At 36.0% G+C, this 19073-nt stretch overlaps 1 protein-coding gene across 1 annotated transcript; it reads left to right on the top strand.

Annotated features, from left to right (window-relative positions):
- Window positions 1-1864: 1864 nt before the first annotated feature.
- On the top strand, window positions 1865-2776 carry LOC115517678 (olfactory receptor 8S1-like). Its single transcript, XM_030320541.1, has one exon. The coding sequence runs from the start codon at window positions 1865-1867 to the stop codon at window positions 2774-2776; it is 912 nt and encodes a 303-aa protein (XP_030176401.1).
- The last annotated feature ends 16297 nt before the right edge of the window (window positions 2777-19073 follow it).

Below are 19073 nucleotides of genomic sequence, written 5' to 3'. Positions count from 1 at the left end.
TTCCCTGAGGAAATGACCCTTGAGCTGAGACCTTAGTGTTCTTAACAGGATAGACAAGGAAAGAGGAACAAAGATGATGGGTAGATTGGTGAGTAATGGAGTTGGTGGGAGGAGTTACAGTTCACTTCCCCTCACTGGACCTCAGTCTCCTCACCTATAAAGAGAGGACATTGGGTTCTATGAGCTCCAATGAGTCCTTCAAATCAGAAAGGCATAGGTCCATGCTTGACCATGCTGAACGAGTACAGGATCTTTGTGAGTTTCTCTTTCCCTCTTTCTCATTGGATTTTTCTGTTATATGGAACTCCATCCTAGAGCATCTTCTATTATGAGTGGGCTCACTCTGAGTAAGTTTGTTGATGACTCTTTGACTCATATATTCAGCCCAAATATATTTCCTGAACTTCATGACCCAAATTCCTAGTGCCTCCTGGACACACCCTCACTGTCCCACAAGGCTCGTCAAACAACGTATTCAAAACTGTGTTTATTATCTTTGCCTCAAACATGTTCCTTTCCCTGGATCACCTATTTCAGTGAAATAGGTGACCCCTCAGTCACCAAAGGCAGAAACCTGAGAATCAATTGTTTATTTACTTTCTTTCACCCTAACCAACAAATTGGTAATGACATCCTTTAGAATTCATCTCAGTGATATCTCTTAAATCTGCCTCCTCTTGTCTGCCCTCACTGTTGCAACCTCTGTTAACCCTTTATCATCTCTGACCAGGCTTACTGCTATACTCTACCAATTCTCCTTCCACAGAATGTTTGCAGGGATAATGATCTCATCTCCTTCAAATCCTTGTTTGAGTGACACTGTCTCAGTTTCTCCTCTCCTGACCACTCGATTTAAATTGCATACCTCACCGCCCTCCTCTACCCTCTCGTTAACAATCTCTGTTTCCGTGATCTATTATTTTACATAGCACATAGCACCTTCTAACACATTATATTTAATTGTTATGTCTATTATTTATCTTCTGAGTTTCCTAACTAGAATGTAAGCTCTGTGAAGCTTACATTACAAATTTTTGTAATGGCACACCCTAACAGTCTAGAACTCTACATGGCACATAGTAGATACTCAGTAAATACCTACTGAAAGAACGAGCTAATTGCCCTAACTATATGCTCCATGACCTTCTGCTCATCTTCCACATTTCTGTAGGGTTAATGCTTCTAAACTGCCAATTTGATCACATGACCTTCATGCTTGGCACCACATGTCCCTGTGTATCCTCCTGCACCCACTCATTCTGAGATAATGAAGTTCTTCAGAGAAGCACTATTATTTTATGCCTCCCTATATCTGATAATACCATTTCCTTTGCCTAGAACACTATCTTCTACTTTGTCTACTTAGTGGAGTAAATATCAGTCAAACAGTCTTAAGCATTACTTCTTTGTTTAACAGGTCATCCAGAGATAATTGATTCACATTTTTGCCATTGTTGTATCCTGTGCATTATGTTATTACAGCCTTTATTTTGCTTCTTTATATGTCTATCTGCCTCTGTTAAATCCTAAGCCCTTTTGAGGGCAGGAATCATGTCTGAAGCAATTTTGTATTCTCAGGATCTGGTACAGAGCCCAGCACTAGGATGCTTATTCAATATTTCCTGAATAAATGGGTATTAAAGTTCAAAGAAGCAGTTACAGAGGAGGCACTTTGGAATGCTGCATGTCACCAGAATTGAGGTAATAATGAGTGTGACCCAGAAGGAAACTCCTTGGTCTCATAGATTTTTATTTATACCTTTAAGCTGGAAGTCACATTTTTTTTTAAATAAGAGAGGCAGTCTTATTCATCTGAAATGACTCAGCTACATTATGTTTTCTTCCAGGGCCAGTAACTTTAATCATGAAAAATCTCACCATCGTTACCGAGTTTGTCCTCATGGGATTGTCCAGAAATCCCCAGATCCAGACCATCCTTTTTGCACTATTTCTGGTGATTTACCTCTTGACCCTAATGGGGAATGTGATGATGATCCTGGTGATCAGAACTGATTCTCACCTTAAGACACCCATGTACTTCTTCCTAGGTCACCTGTCATTTCTAGATCTCTGTCTTTCTTCAGTAACCATGCCCAAGATGCTGCAGAACTTACTAATGCAGAAGAAAACCGTATCTGTGTGGGGCTGTGTGACCCAGAGTTTCTTTCTCATATTCTCTGGGAGCACAGAGGCCTGCCTACTCTCTGCCATGGCATATGACCGCTATGCTGCCATCTGCCACCCTCTCCTCTACAGCATGGTTATGAATAGGCCTCTTTGTGTCGGGATGGTAACTGCAGCATGGGCAGTGGGGTTCCTAAACTCCTTGCCAAACAGTCTTTTCATTTACAACTTACATTTCTGTGGCCCCAATATCATCCCTCACTTTTGCTGTGAGCTGCCTTCACTCTTCCCTCTCTCCTGCACTGACCCTACTGCCAATGAGGCCCTTCTTGCTGGGTCATGTGCACTGTTGGGATTTGTGACACTTCCCCTGATCCTCTTCTCTTATTCCAGAATCATCTCTGCCATCCTAAGCATATGTTCTTCTGAGGGTCAAGGCAAAGCCTTCTCTACCTGTTCTTCCCACCTTACTGTGGTGCTTTTGTATTATGGCACAGCTTTATTCAGATACATGACTCCCCTCTCCGGCTCCAAGTTGGAACAAGTGGTCTCCATTCAGTACAGTGTGATCACATCCTTGCTAAACCCCATCATCTACAGCCTCAAGAACCAGGAGGTGAAGGCAGCTCTGTATAAAATGTTGAAGCAATAAATGTGTCCTTCTGTGATGGAGAATTCCTATTGTATTTGGCTTGAAGACAGTGAGAAAACAGGTGATGAAATACATTCATAATGGCTAACTTGATCACTTTAAGAATATGCCATTTGATGAAAATAACCTCTTGGTAATAGAGGTTTAAGTGTGTGATTGCTTATTTTATTGTATTTGGCAGGAAAATTAAGTGAAGACTGAGAAAAAAGTACTAGAATGGAGTAGTGTAGACAAACTAAGTCCAAATATGTTTGTTTTGTCCAAGAGTTTTAGGATAGAGTTCAGAGTATTTTTTTTTTTAAGATAGGAGTGTAAAATGCACTTCAAAGTGGAAAGTAGTTACTAATTGAATATGATAGGTGACCTAGGAAGAAGTACATGGGTATCTTAAGGTAAGAATCAGTTCTGATCACCAGGATCATCATCACATTCCCCATTAGGGTCAAGAGGTAAATCACCAGAAATAGTGAATGAAGTTTGCTTCATCCACCTAACCTTGAGTAGCCTAAAAAACATATTGATATGCCTAGTTGCCAGAAAGCAAAGACACAGGTTGGTGGGGACCTGCCTTAGTCCATTCAAGGGGGAAAAATAGTTTTTCAGGTGTTCTGGTGGTGACTAGGGTCTGGGATGAGATCTAGCTCTTTGGTGACTTGTTGGAACCCCAAAAATAGAATGACTATGGTCTCACAAAATGATGTTTTCATTCAACCTTGAGGCTGTCAAGCCAATTAGTTCATTCAGTATTTCATGGTCTCATTCAGCCAATCCCTTCTGAGTCCAGTGCCCATTACTGCTTTGACATATATTCAGTCAAATAAATTAATTTCTTGTCACAAAAGATTCATGGAGTGGGCATGGATTGCAAGAACATTGTTAAAATGTCAATACTACCCAAAGCAATCTACACATTTAATGCAATCCCTTTCAAAATTCCCACCAGCATTTTTCACAGAACTAGAACAAACAATCCAAAAATTCGTATGGAACAGCAAAAGACCCCCAATTACCCAAAGCAACCTTGAAAAAGAAAATTAAAACTGGAGAGATCACAATTCCGGATTTCAAGCTATGTTATAAAGATGTAGTGATCAAGACAGTATGGTACTGGCACAGAAACAAACACATAGATCAGCGGAGCAGATAGAAAACCCAGAAATGGACCCACAACTGTATGGTCAACTAAACTTCAACAAAGCAGAAAAGAATATCCAATGGAAAAAAGACGGTCTCTTCAACAAATGATGCTGGGAAAACTGGATGGCAACATGCAGAAGAATGAACCTGGACCGCTTTCTAACACCATACACAAAAATAAATTCAAAATGGATTTTGAGTTCGAGCCCCGCGTCAGGCTCTGGGCTGATGGCTCAGAGCCTGGAGCCTGTTTCCAAATCTGTGTCTCCCTCTCTCTCTGCCCCTCCCCCGTTCATGCTCTGTCTCTCTCTGTCCCAAAAATAAATAAACGTTGAAAAAAAAATTTAAAAAAAATGGATTAAAAAATAAATGTAAGACAGGAAACCATCAAAATCCTAGAGCAGAACACAGGAAGCAATCTCTTTGACCTTAATTGGAGCAACTTCTTACTAGACATGTCATTGAATGCAAGGAAAAGAAAATCAAGCATGAACTATCGGGACTTCATGAAGGTAAAAAGCTTTTGCACAGCAAAGGGAACAATCAACAAAATGAAAAGGCAGCCTATAGAATGGAGAAGATATTTGCAAATGGCATATCAGATCAAGGGTTAGTATCCAAAATCTATAAAGAATTTATCACACTTAACACCCATAAAACAAACAACCCAGTTAAGAAATGGGCAGAAGACATGAGTAGACATTTTTTGAAAGAAGACATCCAGATGGCTAACAGACACATGAAAAGATGCTCATCGTCATTCATTGTCAGGGAAATACAAATCAAAACCACAATGAGATATGACCTCACACCTGTCAGAATGGCTAAAATTAACAACACATGAAACAACAGTGTTGGGAGGAGGTGAAGAAAGGGGAACCCTCTTGCACTTTTGGTGGGAATGCAAACTGGAGCAGCCACTCTGGGGAAGAGTATGGGGGTTTCTCAAAAACCTGAAAATAGAACTATTGTATGATCTAGGAATTATACTACTTCGTATACCCAAAGGATACAAAAATACAGATTCAAAGGGGCACATGCACCCCAATGTTTATAGCAGCATTATTAACAATAGCCAAACTATGGAGAGAGCCCACATGTCTATCTACTGCTGAATGGATAAAGAAGATGTGAGATATATATATATATATATATATATATATATATATATATACACACATATATATATGCATATACATACACACAATGGAATATTACTCAGCCATTGAAAAGAATGAAATCTTGGGACGCCTGAGTGGCTCAGTCGGTTAAGCATCTGACTTCAGCTCAGGTCATGCATGATCTTGCAGATTGTGAGTTTGAACCCCGCTTGCTGACAGATCAGAGCCTGGAGCCTGCTTCGGATTCTGTGTCTCCCTCTCTCTCTCTGCCCCTCTCCTGCTTGCTCTCTCTCTCTCTCTCTTAAAGATAAACATTAGAAAAGAAAAGAAAAAAAAAAGAATGAAATCTTGCCATTGTGGTGTGGATAGAGCTAGAATATGTTATGTGAAGCAAAATAAGTCAATCAGAGAAAGACAAATGCTATATGATCTCACTCATATGTGGGATATAAGAAAAAAACCCAGATGAACACATGGGAAGTAGGGGAAGAAGAGAAGAGAGGGAAATAAACCACAAGAGACTCTTAATGACAGAGAACAAACTATGGGTTGATAGAGGGAAGCGGGTGGGAGATAGGCTAGATTGGTGATGGGTACTAAGGAGGGCGCTTGTTGTGATGAGCACTGGATGTTGTATGTAAGTAATGAATCACTGAATTCTATTCCTGAAACCAAAATTGCACTGTATGTTAACTAAAATTTAAATAGATAGCTAAATAAACAAATAAGATTCATGGAGTGAGGAGACAAACTCAAAACCCAAAGTGTAGGCTGACTCATATGATCTCCTTTAATGAAAATGTTAATATGAATCACTGTGTTTATACCCTTATAAGCATTAACCAAAAGTAAGGTTTTTTCTTTGGCATTTTCTTAATTTCTTACAAATCAAAATAATAAATATTGTTGGTTCATTTAATATCTTAATTATGAACTTTTAATCTTAAATATGTAATAAACTCTAAGAAATTAGGGGAATGGATGGACAAGAAAGGTATTTTATAATTTTTAGAGATGTAAATATATAAAAATCAGTTTTCAGAAAAAATATACTTCATTTTGAAGTGTATTGCTAAAATATGGATAATGGTTTTATACAATAATAATTACCCTTGCATCAGTTCTAAGGATTGACATCATCTGATTTTGTCAAGGAAAAAGGGATTTTTTTTTTGAAATTTATTGTCAAATTGGTTTCCATACAACACCCAGTCCTCATCCCAAAAGATGCCCTCTTCAATACCCATCACCCACCCTCCCCTCCCTCCCACCCCCCATCAACCCTCAGTTCTCAGTTTTTTAAGAGTCTCTTATGCTTTGGAAAAAGGGATTTTAGTATGGAGTGTAGTAAATCATGTACCTCATGTGGTGCATCTGGTTCTCCTTCAGTGATCTAAATTTGAGATATGGTAGGAATAGAATTAACATGATTTAATGACTTTTTAAAGTTTATTTATTTCAAGAGAGAGAGAGAACGTGAACAGGAGAGGGGGAAAGAGGGAGAGAGAGAAAATCCCAAGAAGGCTCTGCGCTTCTGTCAGTGTAGGGCCCGACGTGGGGCTTCAACTCATGAACCATGAGATCATGACCTGAACCAAAACCAAGAGTTGGATGCTTAACTGACTGAGCCACCCAGGTGCCTAATTTAATGACTTTTAAAGAAACAGTTCATAATGACATCGTTATGCTCCCACACCCCAACTTTTAAAACATTATTAAGAGAAACTTTCCAAAGTGGACATATTTATATATAGTATAGGGGCATAACTATACCCAGAATCCTTACCCAGACCACACCCTAATAAAGGATATGAATGAAGTCACATAAACTATGTAAATAGTCTGTCATCTATATCATGTAACCATTCCCTTCCTCATCTGCATCTTTGACAGATGGATCCAAGGACCAATCTATATAATCAATCTCCCCTCCCTTAGGAGACTGAGACAGTTATTGGCACATGCTTACATGTGTGCTTGCCACCTGCTCCTTTATTTTCAGTTCTTACTGCAGACTCTTACGCAATAAGATCCCTAGTGGACTTCCCTACTTGCTTCACATATGCATACTATATGTATGAATTGTGTTGGTGAAAGCGTGGCTTACACTTAAACTGCAATCCCTCATTTTCTCACTTGCATTTCCACACCTATCTTAGTGCTATAAGTATTTTATGTTCTTGATTTATATTGCCCATATGCTTGCATAAGTTTTTGCATTAATTTATAGTCAAACCAACAGAATATTAGAGGGTCCGGCAATGCTTATTTGCCAGGCCTGAGAATCATTTTTAAATCATGTTTTAATCTTTATCAATTTTATATGCATAAAATGCTACTTCTTTCATGTATTTGCATTTATTTTTTATCATAAATAACATTTAACATTTCTCAAATATTAAACGTTGGTATTTCTTTTATCATTAGCATACCATTTTCCTGTTTGTTACTTCATTCATAGTATTATTTTTTTATTTGAATGATGTGTTTAAATTAGAAGGATATTGATCTTTTGCTATAAGTTGTTGCAAACTTTTCCAAAGTTTGCCATTTTACTTCTATTGTTTTTATTTTTTAAACTGTGTTATGTAGCCATATCTATTTCTTTTTCTTTTTGTGTAATTTTCTCTGCTTTTAAGCTTACAAAATCCTTTACCGTCTGTGTCCAAAAATTTTCTTCTAGTTTTTTGTGTGCCTTTTTTTTTTTTTTTTTTTTTTTACATTTAATCCTTCTGGAATTTCTCTTGCCCATCCAAACAATCACAGCTCTGACCCTTGTTCAGTTCAGGGAGGCAGGGCTAGACACAGAAATGAATGAGAAACAAAGGAAAGACATTGAGTTAAAATAGTGTCAAGAGCCAAATAAACTATATGGATGAATTCTCAATAGTAGGTTTCCAACTAGAGTTAGTAAAGAGGATCTGAAACATAACTTTTGAATGGTTCTTCTGATTTATGTAAGGATAGGGAGGAAATGTGAAAGTGTTTCATCTGCTCCTAGGTTTAAAACCCTCATCTATAATCTTAAGATTCCCAAATTATAAATTCATTCACAACTTTAGGAAACAGACTCATCTGTCCAATACCAATAGACAATTCTATGAAATTCTCCTAACATATCTTCCCAATTATATGTACCCTCTTCCACTGGTTATCCCATCCAATCCCTGACTTTAAATGTTGCCTCTGCTCCTATGAATCCCAAATATGTATCTCCACCCTGGACCTCTCCTGCAGGTTCCAAACTCATGCATTTAATTACCTACTTGACATCTCTTGGATATCTAACAGGTATCTCAAATGTAACATGTTCAAATTGAAGTCATTATTTAAGTTAATGGCACCATAATTCATCCAAAACCTGAGAGTCATCTTTTGATTCCTTTTTTTCTCTTTCTCCCAGCATATATTCAATACATAAATCCCAGTTGCTCTGTCTTCAAATTTATCCTGAATCTGGACACTTCTCATCACCTTCACCTCCACCAATCTAGTTCAAGCCATTATTTTCTCCCATCTGGACTCAGGGCTGGTATTCAAAATATTTAATAACCAGTAAGGCATGAGTACAGAGCAATCAAAATAGATTCCCAACAGATAAAAACGGATTATGATTTTCTTGTCTGCCATGAATACTGGCTGAATATTAGCCCAGCTAGGGAAAAAGGCAATAGCTTCCCAACTGATTTCACTGCTTCTATTATTGTCTCTTAAAGCTACAAACAAACAGAAAAAAAAAAACAGACTGATGAACTTTTTAGAAAAGTTATAAAACAGATTATATCACTCCCCTAAAGAGGTAGAAAAGAAAAATCTATAGTTTCCTATCACATTGAAAGTCCAAACTTCCTTGATCTACAAGGCCCACAAAATTTGTCTTTTGTGGGCTTGGTGACCTCACTTCTCTTGTTTCTTCCTTTTTTACTATACTCCAACCACACTGGCCTTATTACTGTTTCTCAAAGGCTCCAGATTTCTCCCCACTCAAGAGTTTTGCATTTGCTGTTTCCTCTACTGACATATTTTTCTCTGTATATTCACATGCCTTGTTCCTTCCCTTTAGGTTTTCCCTAAGAGTATTCTCCTCATGGAATTATTTCCTGACTACCCTATATTAAATATTCTACCTTCTCCATTCTACTATTTATCACCAGCTAACAGTATTTATGTATATTTGTATTTACACTTGGTCCTCCCCAAAATAATATAAGCACCTTGAAAACAAAGACTTTATCTGTATTTTATGCACCTAAAACAATATCTAGCCCGCAGGAGACATTCAAAACTATTTGATGGGATTTCCATGTCTAGCCATATGGATAACTGGTGCCAGATTTGTCCTTCTACTCATAAATAACTAGAAAAATGAGCAAAATATCTGGAAAAGGTCCTGTTTGCCCCCACTAGAAAACAGGCAGCTCAGGATTTTGAATCCTGAAAGACAGGAAACGGATAAGGTGAGTCCTGCCTTTCTCACTGGAGGCACTTTGTAGACCATGATGCAGGAGGGGAGAAAACAAGCAGAAAATGACAGTGTTGTTGAGTTAGGAGACACAGATTGAGTTCAAGAAGAGAAAGAAAGAGGGACTTGTGGGGAAGAGTGCTAGAAAGAAGAGATACTTAGATAAAAAATTTCAGAAATTTGAGTATAGAGCCCCATTAGCCTATGTTTAATGTTATGCTGTCTGTGAATCATTAAGTGAAACTCAAATAGGTCAAGTAAGCACCACTACTGTGAGAAGCTGTGAGAACAATTCCAAGAGATTTCACATGACTGAGAATACTTAGTGACCATCCAGAGTGGAAAACGACATTGAACACTTGTAGAATTCAAGAGTCCATAAAAATGTCATACTTTGAAGTGGGGCTAACATAGCCTGCCCAATAATTAATACTAATTCTTCACAGATTCTTCCAAGAAGCAGAACAAGAGGTAACACTTCCCATCTCATTCTATTAGGCCACTATTACCTTTATACCAAAACCAGATAAAGACATCACAAGAAAACTGCAGTCATCTAGGGAAAACCCTTAGTTAACATTAAACTCAATGGTAAAAGATTAAATACTTTATCCTTAAAATAAGGAACAAGAGAAGGATGTCCATTCTTGCCACATTTATTCAGCATTGTCGTGGAGGATCTGGCCAGGGCAACCAGGCAAGCAAAAGAAATGAAAGGAATCCAGAAAGGAAAGGAGGAATTAAAACTATGTTCATTTGCAGATGACATGATCTGTACATGAAAAATCTAAGAAATCCACTAAAAATTATTAGTTCTAATAAAACTTATTAGAATTAGAACATAAGGGAAGGGAAACAAAAATAATATGAAAACAGGGAGGGGGACAAAACAGAAGAGACTCATAAATACAGAGAACAAACTGAGGGTTGCTGGAGGGGTTGTGGGAGGGGGAATGGGCTAAATGGGCAAGGGACATTAAGGAATCTACTCCTAAAATCATTGTTGCACTAGATGCTAACTAACTTGGATGTAAATTTTAAAAAATAAAAAATAAAATTGAAAAAAAAGAATTAGAACTAGCATTGAGCAAAGTTGCAGGATATAAAATCAATATATAAAAACCATTGTATTTCTATAAACTAGCAATGAACAATCCAAAAACAAAATTAAGAAAATAATGCCATTTAGAATATCATTGAAAATAATAAAATACTTAGGAATGAATTTATTAAAATAAGTACAAAATTTATACTCTAAAAACTACAAACGATAAACACTATTGAAAGAAAACAATGGAAATACATCCTATATTCATGTATCCAGTGTGGCTAGGTGAATAAAAAAATAAGATCCAATCATATGCTGCCTACAAGAGACCCCAGATTTAAGGACACACCTACACTCAAAGGGAAAGGATAGAAAAAGATATTCATGAAGGTGGAAACCAAAAGAAAATAGCTGTATTTGTACCAGATAAAACAAACTTTATGCCCAAAACTATAACAAGAGCCAAAGAGCGTCATTACATAATAATAAAGATGTAAACTTATCAAGAGAATATAACAATCATAAATATATATGCATCCAACATTGAAACACCTAAATATTTTAAGCAAATATTGAAAGATTTGAAGGGAGAAGTGGACAACAATAAAATAATAGTAGAGGATTTCAATATCCCAATTTCATCGGTGGATATATCATCCAGAAAAAAGAACAATAAAGACATGTTGGACTTGAACCACACTTTAGATCAAATGGATCTAACAGACATTTATAGAACATTCCATCCAACAGCCGCAGAATATATATTCTTTTCAGTTGCACACAGAACATTCTCCAGGATAGATCATTTAATGGGCCACAAAAGATGTCTTTGCAAATGCAAGATGTAAATGTTTTCCAACCACAATGATATGAAACTAGAAGTCAACAAGAGATAAGATGGAAAATTTACAAACATGTAGGAACTAAACACACTTATGAACAACCAATATGTCAAAGAAGAAATTGAAATAGAAACAAAAAAACTTAAATGAAAATGGAAAAAAAATATACCAAACTCTATGGAATGCTGCAAAAGCAGTTCCTAGAGGGAAATTTATAGCAATAAATACCTAGATTGAGAAAACAGCCTAACTTTACACCTCAAGGAACCAGAATAAGATGAACAAATTAAGTCCAAAGTTAATGTAAGGAAGGAAATAACAAAGCTCAAAGTGGAACAAATGAAATGGACACCAGAAAAACAATAGAAAAGATCAATAAAACTAAGAGCTATTTTTAAAAAGATAAAATTGACAAACCTTTGGCTTGACTAAAAAAAAGAGATGACTCAGATACATAAAATCAATGAAAGAGAAGACAACAATTGATACCACAGAAATACATAGGATCATACATACTGCTATGAACAAGTTTACTCTAACAAACTGGATAATCTAGAAGAAATGGATAAATTCCTGGAAACATAAAACCAAGCTGGACTGAATCATGAAGAAATAGAAAATCTGAACAGACCAATAATGAGTAAGGAGATTGAGTCAGTAATCTAAAATGCCCCAATGTAGAAAAGTCCAAGCCCAGAAAGTTTCACAGGTTAATTCTGCCAAACATTTAAAGAATTAATGTCAATCCTTTTAAGACTCTTCCAAAAAAATTGAAGAGAGAACACTCCCAAACTCATTTTATGAGGCCAGCCTTACTCTGATACCAAAGCCAGACAAGGACACTGCAAGAAAACTACAGGCTAATATCCTTGTTGAATATAGGTGAAAAAATTATCAACAAAATATTAGAAAACTGAATTCAACAATACATTAAAAGGGTCACAAACTATGATCAAGTGTGATCTATCCCTGGGATTCAAGGATGGTTCAACATAGGCATATCAATAAATGTAATACATCACATTAATAGGATGAGAGATAAAAATCATATGATCATCTCAACAAATGCAGGAATGGTATTTGACAAAATTCAACATTCTTTCATGAAAAAACCCTCAACAAATTAAGTATAGAAGGAACATACTTCAACATAATAACATCTATGAGAAACCCACAACTATCATCATATTCCACAGTGGAAGGTTGAAAGCTTTTCTTTAAATCAGGAAAAAGACAAAGAGGCCACTATCACTGCTCTCAATCAACATAATGTAAATCTTAGCTATAGCAAATACATAAGATATAGAAATAAAAGGTATCCAAATTGGAAAAGAAGAATTAAAATTGTCATTATTTTCAGATGATATCATCTTATATATAGAAAATTCTAAAGACTCAATTAAAAAAAAAACAGTTGGAACTAATCAACAAATTCAGTAAAGTTGCTAGACAGAAAATCAACATCTAGAAATCAGTTGCATTTCTATACAATAACAATGAAATACCTTAAAAAGAAGTAAAGAAAACCATCCCATTTACAATAGCATCAAAAATAATAAAATTCATGGGAATAAATTTAACCACAGAATTGAAAGATCTGTATACTGAAAACTATAAGACTTTGATGAAAGAAATTGAAGAAGACAATCAAAAGATCTCACATGCTCATGGATCAGAAAAGTTAATATTGTTAGTGTCCATACTAGTCAAATCCATCAATGCAGATTCAAAACAATTCCTATCAAAAAACAATTCCAATGGGGGCTCTTGAGTGGCTCAGTCAGTTAAGTATCTGACTTTGGCTCAGGTCATGATGTCACAGTTTGTGAGTTGGAGTCCCCATCAGGTGAGCTTGTGCTCCATTTGGGTGAGCTTGAGCCCTGCTTTGGGCAAGCTTGGGCCCTGCTTTGGGTGAACTTGAGCCCCACTTTGGGTGAGCCCTACTTCTCTCTCTCTTTCTCTTTTCCCCACCCTCTCTCTCTCTGCCCCTCATGGGATTTGTTCTCTTTCCCTCTCTCTCTGCTCCTCGCTCACTTGCGTCCACTCTCTGTCTCTCAAAAAAAAATTACAATGGCATTTTTCATGTAAAGACACTAACAATTCTAAACCACAAAAGACTCCAAATAGCCACAGCAATCCTGACAAAGTACAAAGCTGGAGGCACCACACTTCTTGATTCCAAACTATACTACAAAGCTCTAGGAATTAGTATGGTGCTGAAATAAAAGTAGACACATAGATCAATTGGACAGAATAGAAAGCCCAGAAATAAATCCTGTATATACAGTTAACTAATATTTAACAAGTGAGCCAAGCACACCCAATGGATAAAGGATAGTCTTTTCAAAAAATGGTAGTGGTAAAACTGCATAACCACATGCAGAAATCAGACCCCTATTATACATGACTCAGAAAAAGTAACTTGAAATGGCTTAAAGACTTAAAACTAAGACCTGAATTTTTTTTTTTTAGAAAGAGAGAAAGAGACAGCAAAACCAGGAGAGGGGCAAAGAAAGAGGGAGAGAGAGAATCTTAAGCAGGCTCCATGTCCAGCGTGGAGCCCAACATGGGGCTCTATCTCATGCCATGAGATCATGACCTGGCCAAAATCAAGAGTCAGACACTTAACTGACTGACCCACCCAAGTGCTTCAGACCTGAAAATTTTAAGCTCCTAGAAGAAAACAGAGCAATATCACTTTGACATTGGTCTTGGCAATGAGTTTTTGTATATAACACCAAAAACACATGAAACAAAAGCAAAAATTAAGAAGTGGGACTAAACAAATTAAAATGCTTCTGCACAGCATGAAAAACAGAGAAAAGACAATATATTGAATAGGAGAAAATATTCTCAAACCATGTATCAGATAAGGAGTTAATATCCAAAATATATAAAGAACCCATATGGCTAAATAACAACAATAACAAAAATCTGATTTGAAAACAGGCAGAGGAACTGAATAAACATTTTCCCAAAGAAGACATCCAAATGGCCAACAGGTACATGAAAAGATGTTCAATCTCTCTAATCATCTAGAAAATGCAAATCAAAACCACAATGGGATATTATTTTATACCTGTTTGAATGGCTAACATCAAAAAGACAAGAAATAACAAGTGATGGCAAAGATGTGGAGAAAAGAGAACACTTGTTAGTGGGAATGTAAATTGGTATAGCCATTATGGAAACAAGTATGGAGGTTCTTCAAAAATTAAAAATATAGAACTATTATATGATCTAACAATCCCACTTCTGGATATATACCCAAAAGAAATGAAAACAGATTATCACAAATCTATCTGCACTTACATGTTTATTGAAGCATTATTCACAATAGCCAAGATATGAAAACACCTAAGTGCAGTAATACACACACACAGGAATATTATTCAGTCATGACAAAGGAAATCCTGCCATTGTGATGACATGGATGGACCTGAATATGTGGAATCTAAAAAGCTGAACTCAAAGAAGCAGAGTAGAATGGTAGTTACCAGGGTCTCAGGGGTGGGGGAATTGAGGAGATGTTGGTCAAAGGGTAAAAACATACAGATAGAAGATGAATAAGTTCTGGAGATCTAATGCACAGCATAGTGATTACAGGCAACAATACTGTAGTATATACTTCAAAGTTTCTGAGAAACTAGATCTTAAGTGCTTTCATTAAAAAAATAAATGATAATTATGTGATGTGATAGAGGTGTTAGGTAATGCTATGGTGGTAATCATGTAATATATAAAAGTATCAAATCAACACATGGTACGCCTTAAACTTATGTCAGTTGTATCTCAATTTTCAAAAGTTGTCAGATAAAGCAGTGATTTGGGAGAAATTTAGAGCTTTAAATGCTTATATCAAAAATGAAAAAAAGTCTAAACTCAATGATATGAGCTTCCATCTTGAGAAGCTAGTAAAAGAAGAGCAAGTTATGCTCAAAATAACCAGACAGAAGAAAGTTATAAGGATAAGAACCCAAGTCAAGGATATAAATAATGAACCAAAAAATACGGACACATTAAACAAAAGCTTTCTTCTTTAAAAAAGATCAATGAAATAACCTTCTAGCAAAACTGATCAATATCAACAATGAAAGAGGAACCTGACCACAAATTTTACCAATATTAAAAGGATAATTAGGGAGGGGTGCCGGGGTGGCTCAGTCAGTTAAGTATCCGACTCGGTTTTGGCTTAGGTCATGATCTCACAGTTTTGTTAGTTCTGCACCAGGTTCTGCACTCCAAACATCTGATACCAGGCAGGAAATTTATGAATGGCAATTATTATTCAATATTTATGAATTTTGAATGACATTCTAGATAAACAAAGTCAGATCTTAAGTTCAGGAAAAAGTCCCTCTGTTGTGCTAAGGAATATTAGTCTAGTCCCACTTTCCTTAGTTCTCTTCTTTAGAAAAGCTAATTACTCTTCTTCTACATCTATTATTTTTTTTCTGATCATCTAAAAAATCATCTATCTCCTTCCTCCATGTTTTATAAAAAAGAAACCTTATAGTTTTTCTTTATCCTCATTTATTTCTATGCATGGAATCAACATTTTTTAATCTCAGGCTTCAGAACTCAAACTGGTTATCACTTGTACCTTCTGACATTCTCTTGGTGCCAGACCACTGACCCATTCTCCCTTAAAACTCCTATTGCACACTGAAAACTTGCTCCTGGAAAGTTCAGGATTTCAGTAGCCCCAGGAACAGCTGGCTCCACGTGTTCAAACAATGACATTAGTCCTCTGTACTTTCCTCTTCCCAGATTATAGTTTATCTTCACTGTTTTGGCTTTATTCTCAGCCTCTCCACACAGTGAGAAAGTTGTCCACTGGCAGTTCTAGACTTACATTTTTCTTAGTTTAAAATCTCAGAGGTAGTCTCTCTCTCTCTCTCTCTCCTCTCCCTTTCTTCTTCTTGCCCTCTCCTCAAACATTTATGTCTTACGTCAGATCTCATTAAGTGACTCAGATCAGCTCTGTGTGGATTACATGTCCATTCTTGGGATTAATCTCTGTGCAATATCAACCTCTAATCTTAGAGGGTAGGAAACCTCTGTGGTTGACAATCCAATATGGAGCAAATGAAGAGTAATCTATAAATGGAAAAAAAGATGCAGGAAAGACAAAACATAAATGTCCATTTCACTTAGTTTATAAACATACTACATTTTCATCCTTTACTACCCAAGATTTTGGTGTGTGATCTATCATGTTTACCTTTTTCAGAATGATGTACTTTCTCTAATCTCTATTTCCTCCCAACCCAATTGTTTTCTAGGAGTTGCTGACTCTAAATGGGCATAGAATGAGATTTCACAAGGATATGTATGGAGGTTAAATGAAAATATGTTAGAAGATGGGGCGCCTGGGTGGCGCAGTCGGTTAAGCGTCCGACTTTAGCCAGGTCACGATCTCGCGGTCCGTGAGTTAGAGCCCCGCGTCGGGCTCTGGGCTGATGGCTCAGAGCCTGGAGCCTGCTTCCGATTCTGTGTCTCCCTCTCTCTCTGCCCCTCCCCTATTCATGCTCTGTCTCTCTCTGTCCCAAAAATAAATAAACATTGAAAAAAAAAATTTAAAAAAAAAAAAAAAGAAAATATGTTAGAAGATGAAGTAAATTTGTGAAAAGGTAAGTCAATTTTTAATTCAATATTTCTCATGTGTTTCTACATCTTAAAGGAAATTTCCAAAATGGAATTTCTCAAAGGACTTATATTCTTAACATATCTAATGAAATAGTTCTGTGGTGGTCAAGTGGTGGTGGAACTGGGGATGTGGATAAGGAGTAAGGGTGAGGAGAGTGATAACAGAGGAACCAAATTTTGGCCACCTCAAATTTGTCATTAATAAAATAAATAATATTTTTAAATGTGAGAAAGTGTTGAGAAGAGTACTTGGATATAGTGGTTGGGAAGTACAGAGGAAAGTACAGAGGACCAATATCACTACTCAAGATGGTGTTTATAATTTTTATTTTGAAAAAGTACAGCATAGTGGTAGAGGCTTTATATTAGGTCAAAATAGCACTTCAGGTTCAAGCTCTGAAGCTCTCATTGCTCCATACACGTAGGAATGCAGAGGTCTTTATCTTTTTGGTTCACTAATATGTCCCCAGTAATAAGAACAGTGCATGGCAGAGAGTAAACATTCAATAAATGTATGTGTAATGAATCTGCAGAAATAATTATATCATTTGTCAGTTTCTCTGTTAATGTAGAAGACATCAAGAAATTTCCTCATATTGAACTATTCATTCTTGCAAAAAATAGCATTAGGTCATGGTTTATCACTTTTAGTATTTTGATGTATTCTCTTCGCTAATATTTTACTTAAGATGTTTTATATCAATGTTAGTCTTTTTTTTCCTCCTATGGTCTGTTTCATGGAGCTTTGGTATTAATATTATACTTGCTTAATAAAAAGAACTTGGAAGCTTGCTTCTTTTTCTATTCCATGGAACAATTTATATAGTATCAGGGCTATCATTTCTTTGAATGTTTGGTAGAAATCACAGTGAAATATCCTTGGCTTATTGCTATTGGCAATGGGAGAGAAAAGAGAGCATTGGGGAGAGGAATCTTTAATTACTTTTTTCTTATATTTTATAACTAGTTGGTTATGGTTTCTGTTTCTTCTGTATCTATGGTTATTTATACATTATTATTTATCATTTCAGTGATTTTTTTTCTTCCTCTTTTTTAAATGAGTTAATTAATTTCATAAGACAGACTCTTGGATTTATTAATTCAGATGCTTATTCTAATTAATTTATTTCAGCTTGTATTTTTATTGGCTCTTTCCTTTTACTTTCCTCAATTTATGAGACAGAGAAGAAGAGAGAGTGCATGAGTGGGGAAGGGGCAGAGAGAGAGAATCCCAAGCAGGCTCTGTGCCAGCAGCCAGAGCCCACAGTCCCATGAGGAGCTTAATCTCACAAACCATAAGATCATGACTTGAGCCAAAATCAAGAGTCAGGAGTTTAACCAACTGAGCCATCCAGCTGCCCCATTTCTTCCTATTTCTGCTTATTAATATTCCACCATAGTTGATATGTTGTGCTTTTCAAAAGATTTGCTAGTTATCAAATTTTAGTTTTGATTTCCTTTTTTCTTATAAGAGATGTTCCAGATGGCAAGGATAGTTTACAAGTTTGTAATTAATTTATAGTTTCATTACATTTAGTAAAATGTTATCTATATTTTTCTATTTGAGAAAATTTATTAAGGTTTTCTTTCTAGCCAAATAAAATATATCATCCATTTAAAAATTTTCTATGAGTTATAAAGTTATAGATAACTAAATTTTATTACTAACATCATCTACATCCTCATTTTTCCCCCCTCTGGGTCTAGGATGAACTAAAGAGTTGAATTAAGGTCTTCTTTTATTAATTTGGTTCAGATATTTCTGGCATTTCTGATCATTTTGGAGGCTAATTTTTTTGGAAACAGAGCTATTCACAATTATTAGTTCTTTATCATGAAGAATAGTCATTTATTATAAAATATTCTTCTTTGACATGAGTAATATTTTTACCAATAATTAAACTTTATCTATTACTAAGATCTTAACCATGTACCTTCTGTTTATTTCTGTTTATCTGATATAGCTTTATTCTTGTTCTTTCATTTTGGAATCATTCTAATTATATTTGTTTCTTGTCTATACTATATTTACATTTGG

The sequence above is a fragment of the Lynx canadensis genome, chromosome B4 (genome assembly GCF_007474595.2).
Source record: "Lynx canadensis isolate LIC74 chromosome B4, mLynCan4.pri.v2, whole genome shotgun sequence".
Taxonomy (NCBI): Eukaryota; Metazoa; Chordata; class Mammalia; order Carnivora; family Felidae; genus Lynx; species Lynx canadensis.
This window is presented reverse-complemented; position numbering and strand designations above follow the sequence as displayed.

Coding starts and splice junctions, on each gene's coding strand:
- LOC115517678 (XM_030320541.1), top strand. CDS start 1,865: ATGAAAAATCTCACCATCGTTACCGAGTTTGTCCTCATGGGATTGTCC.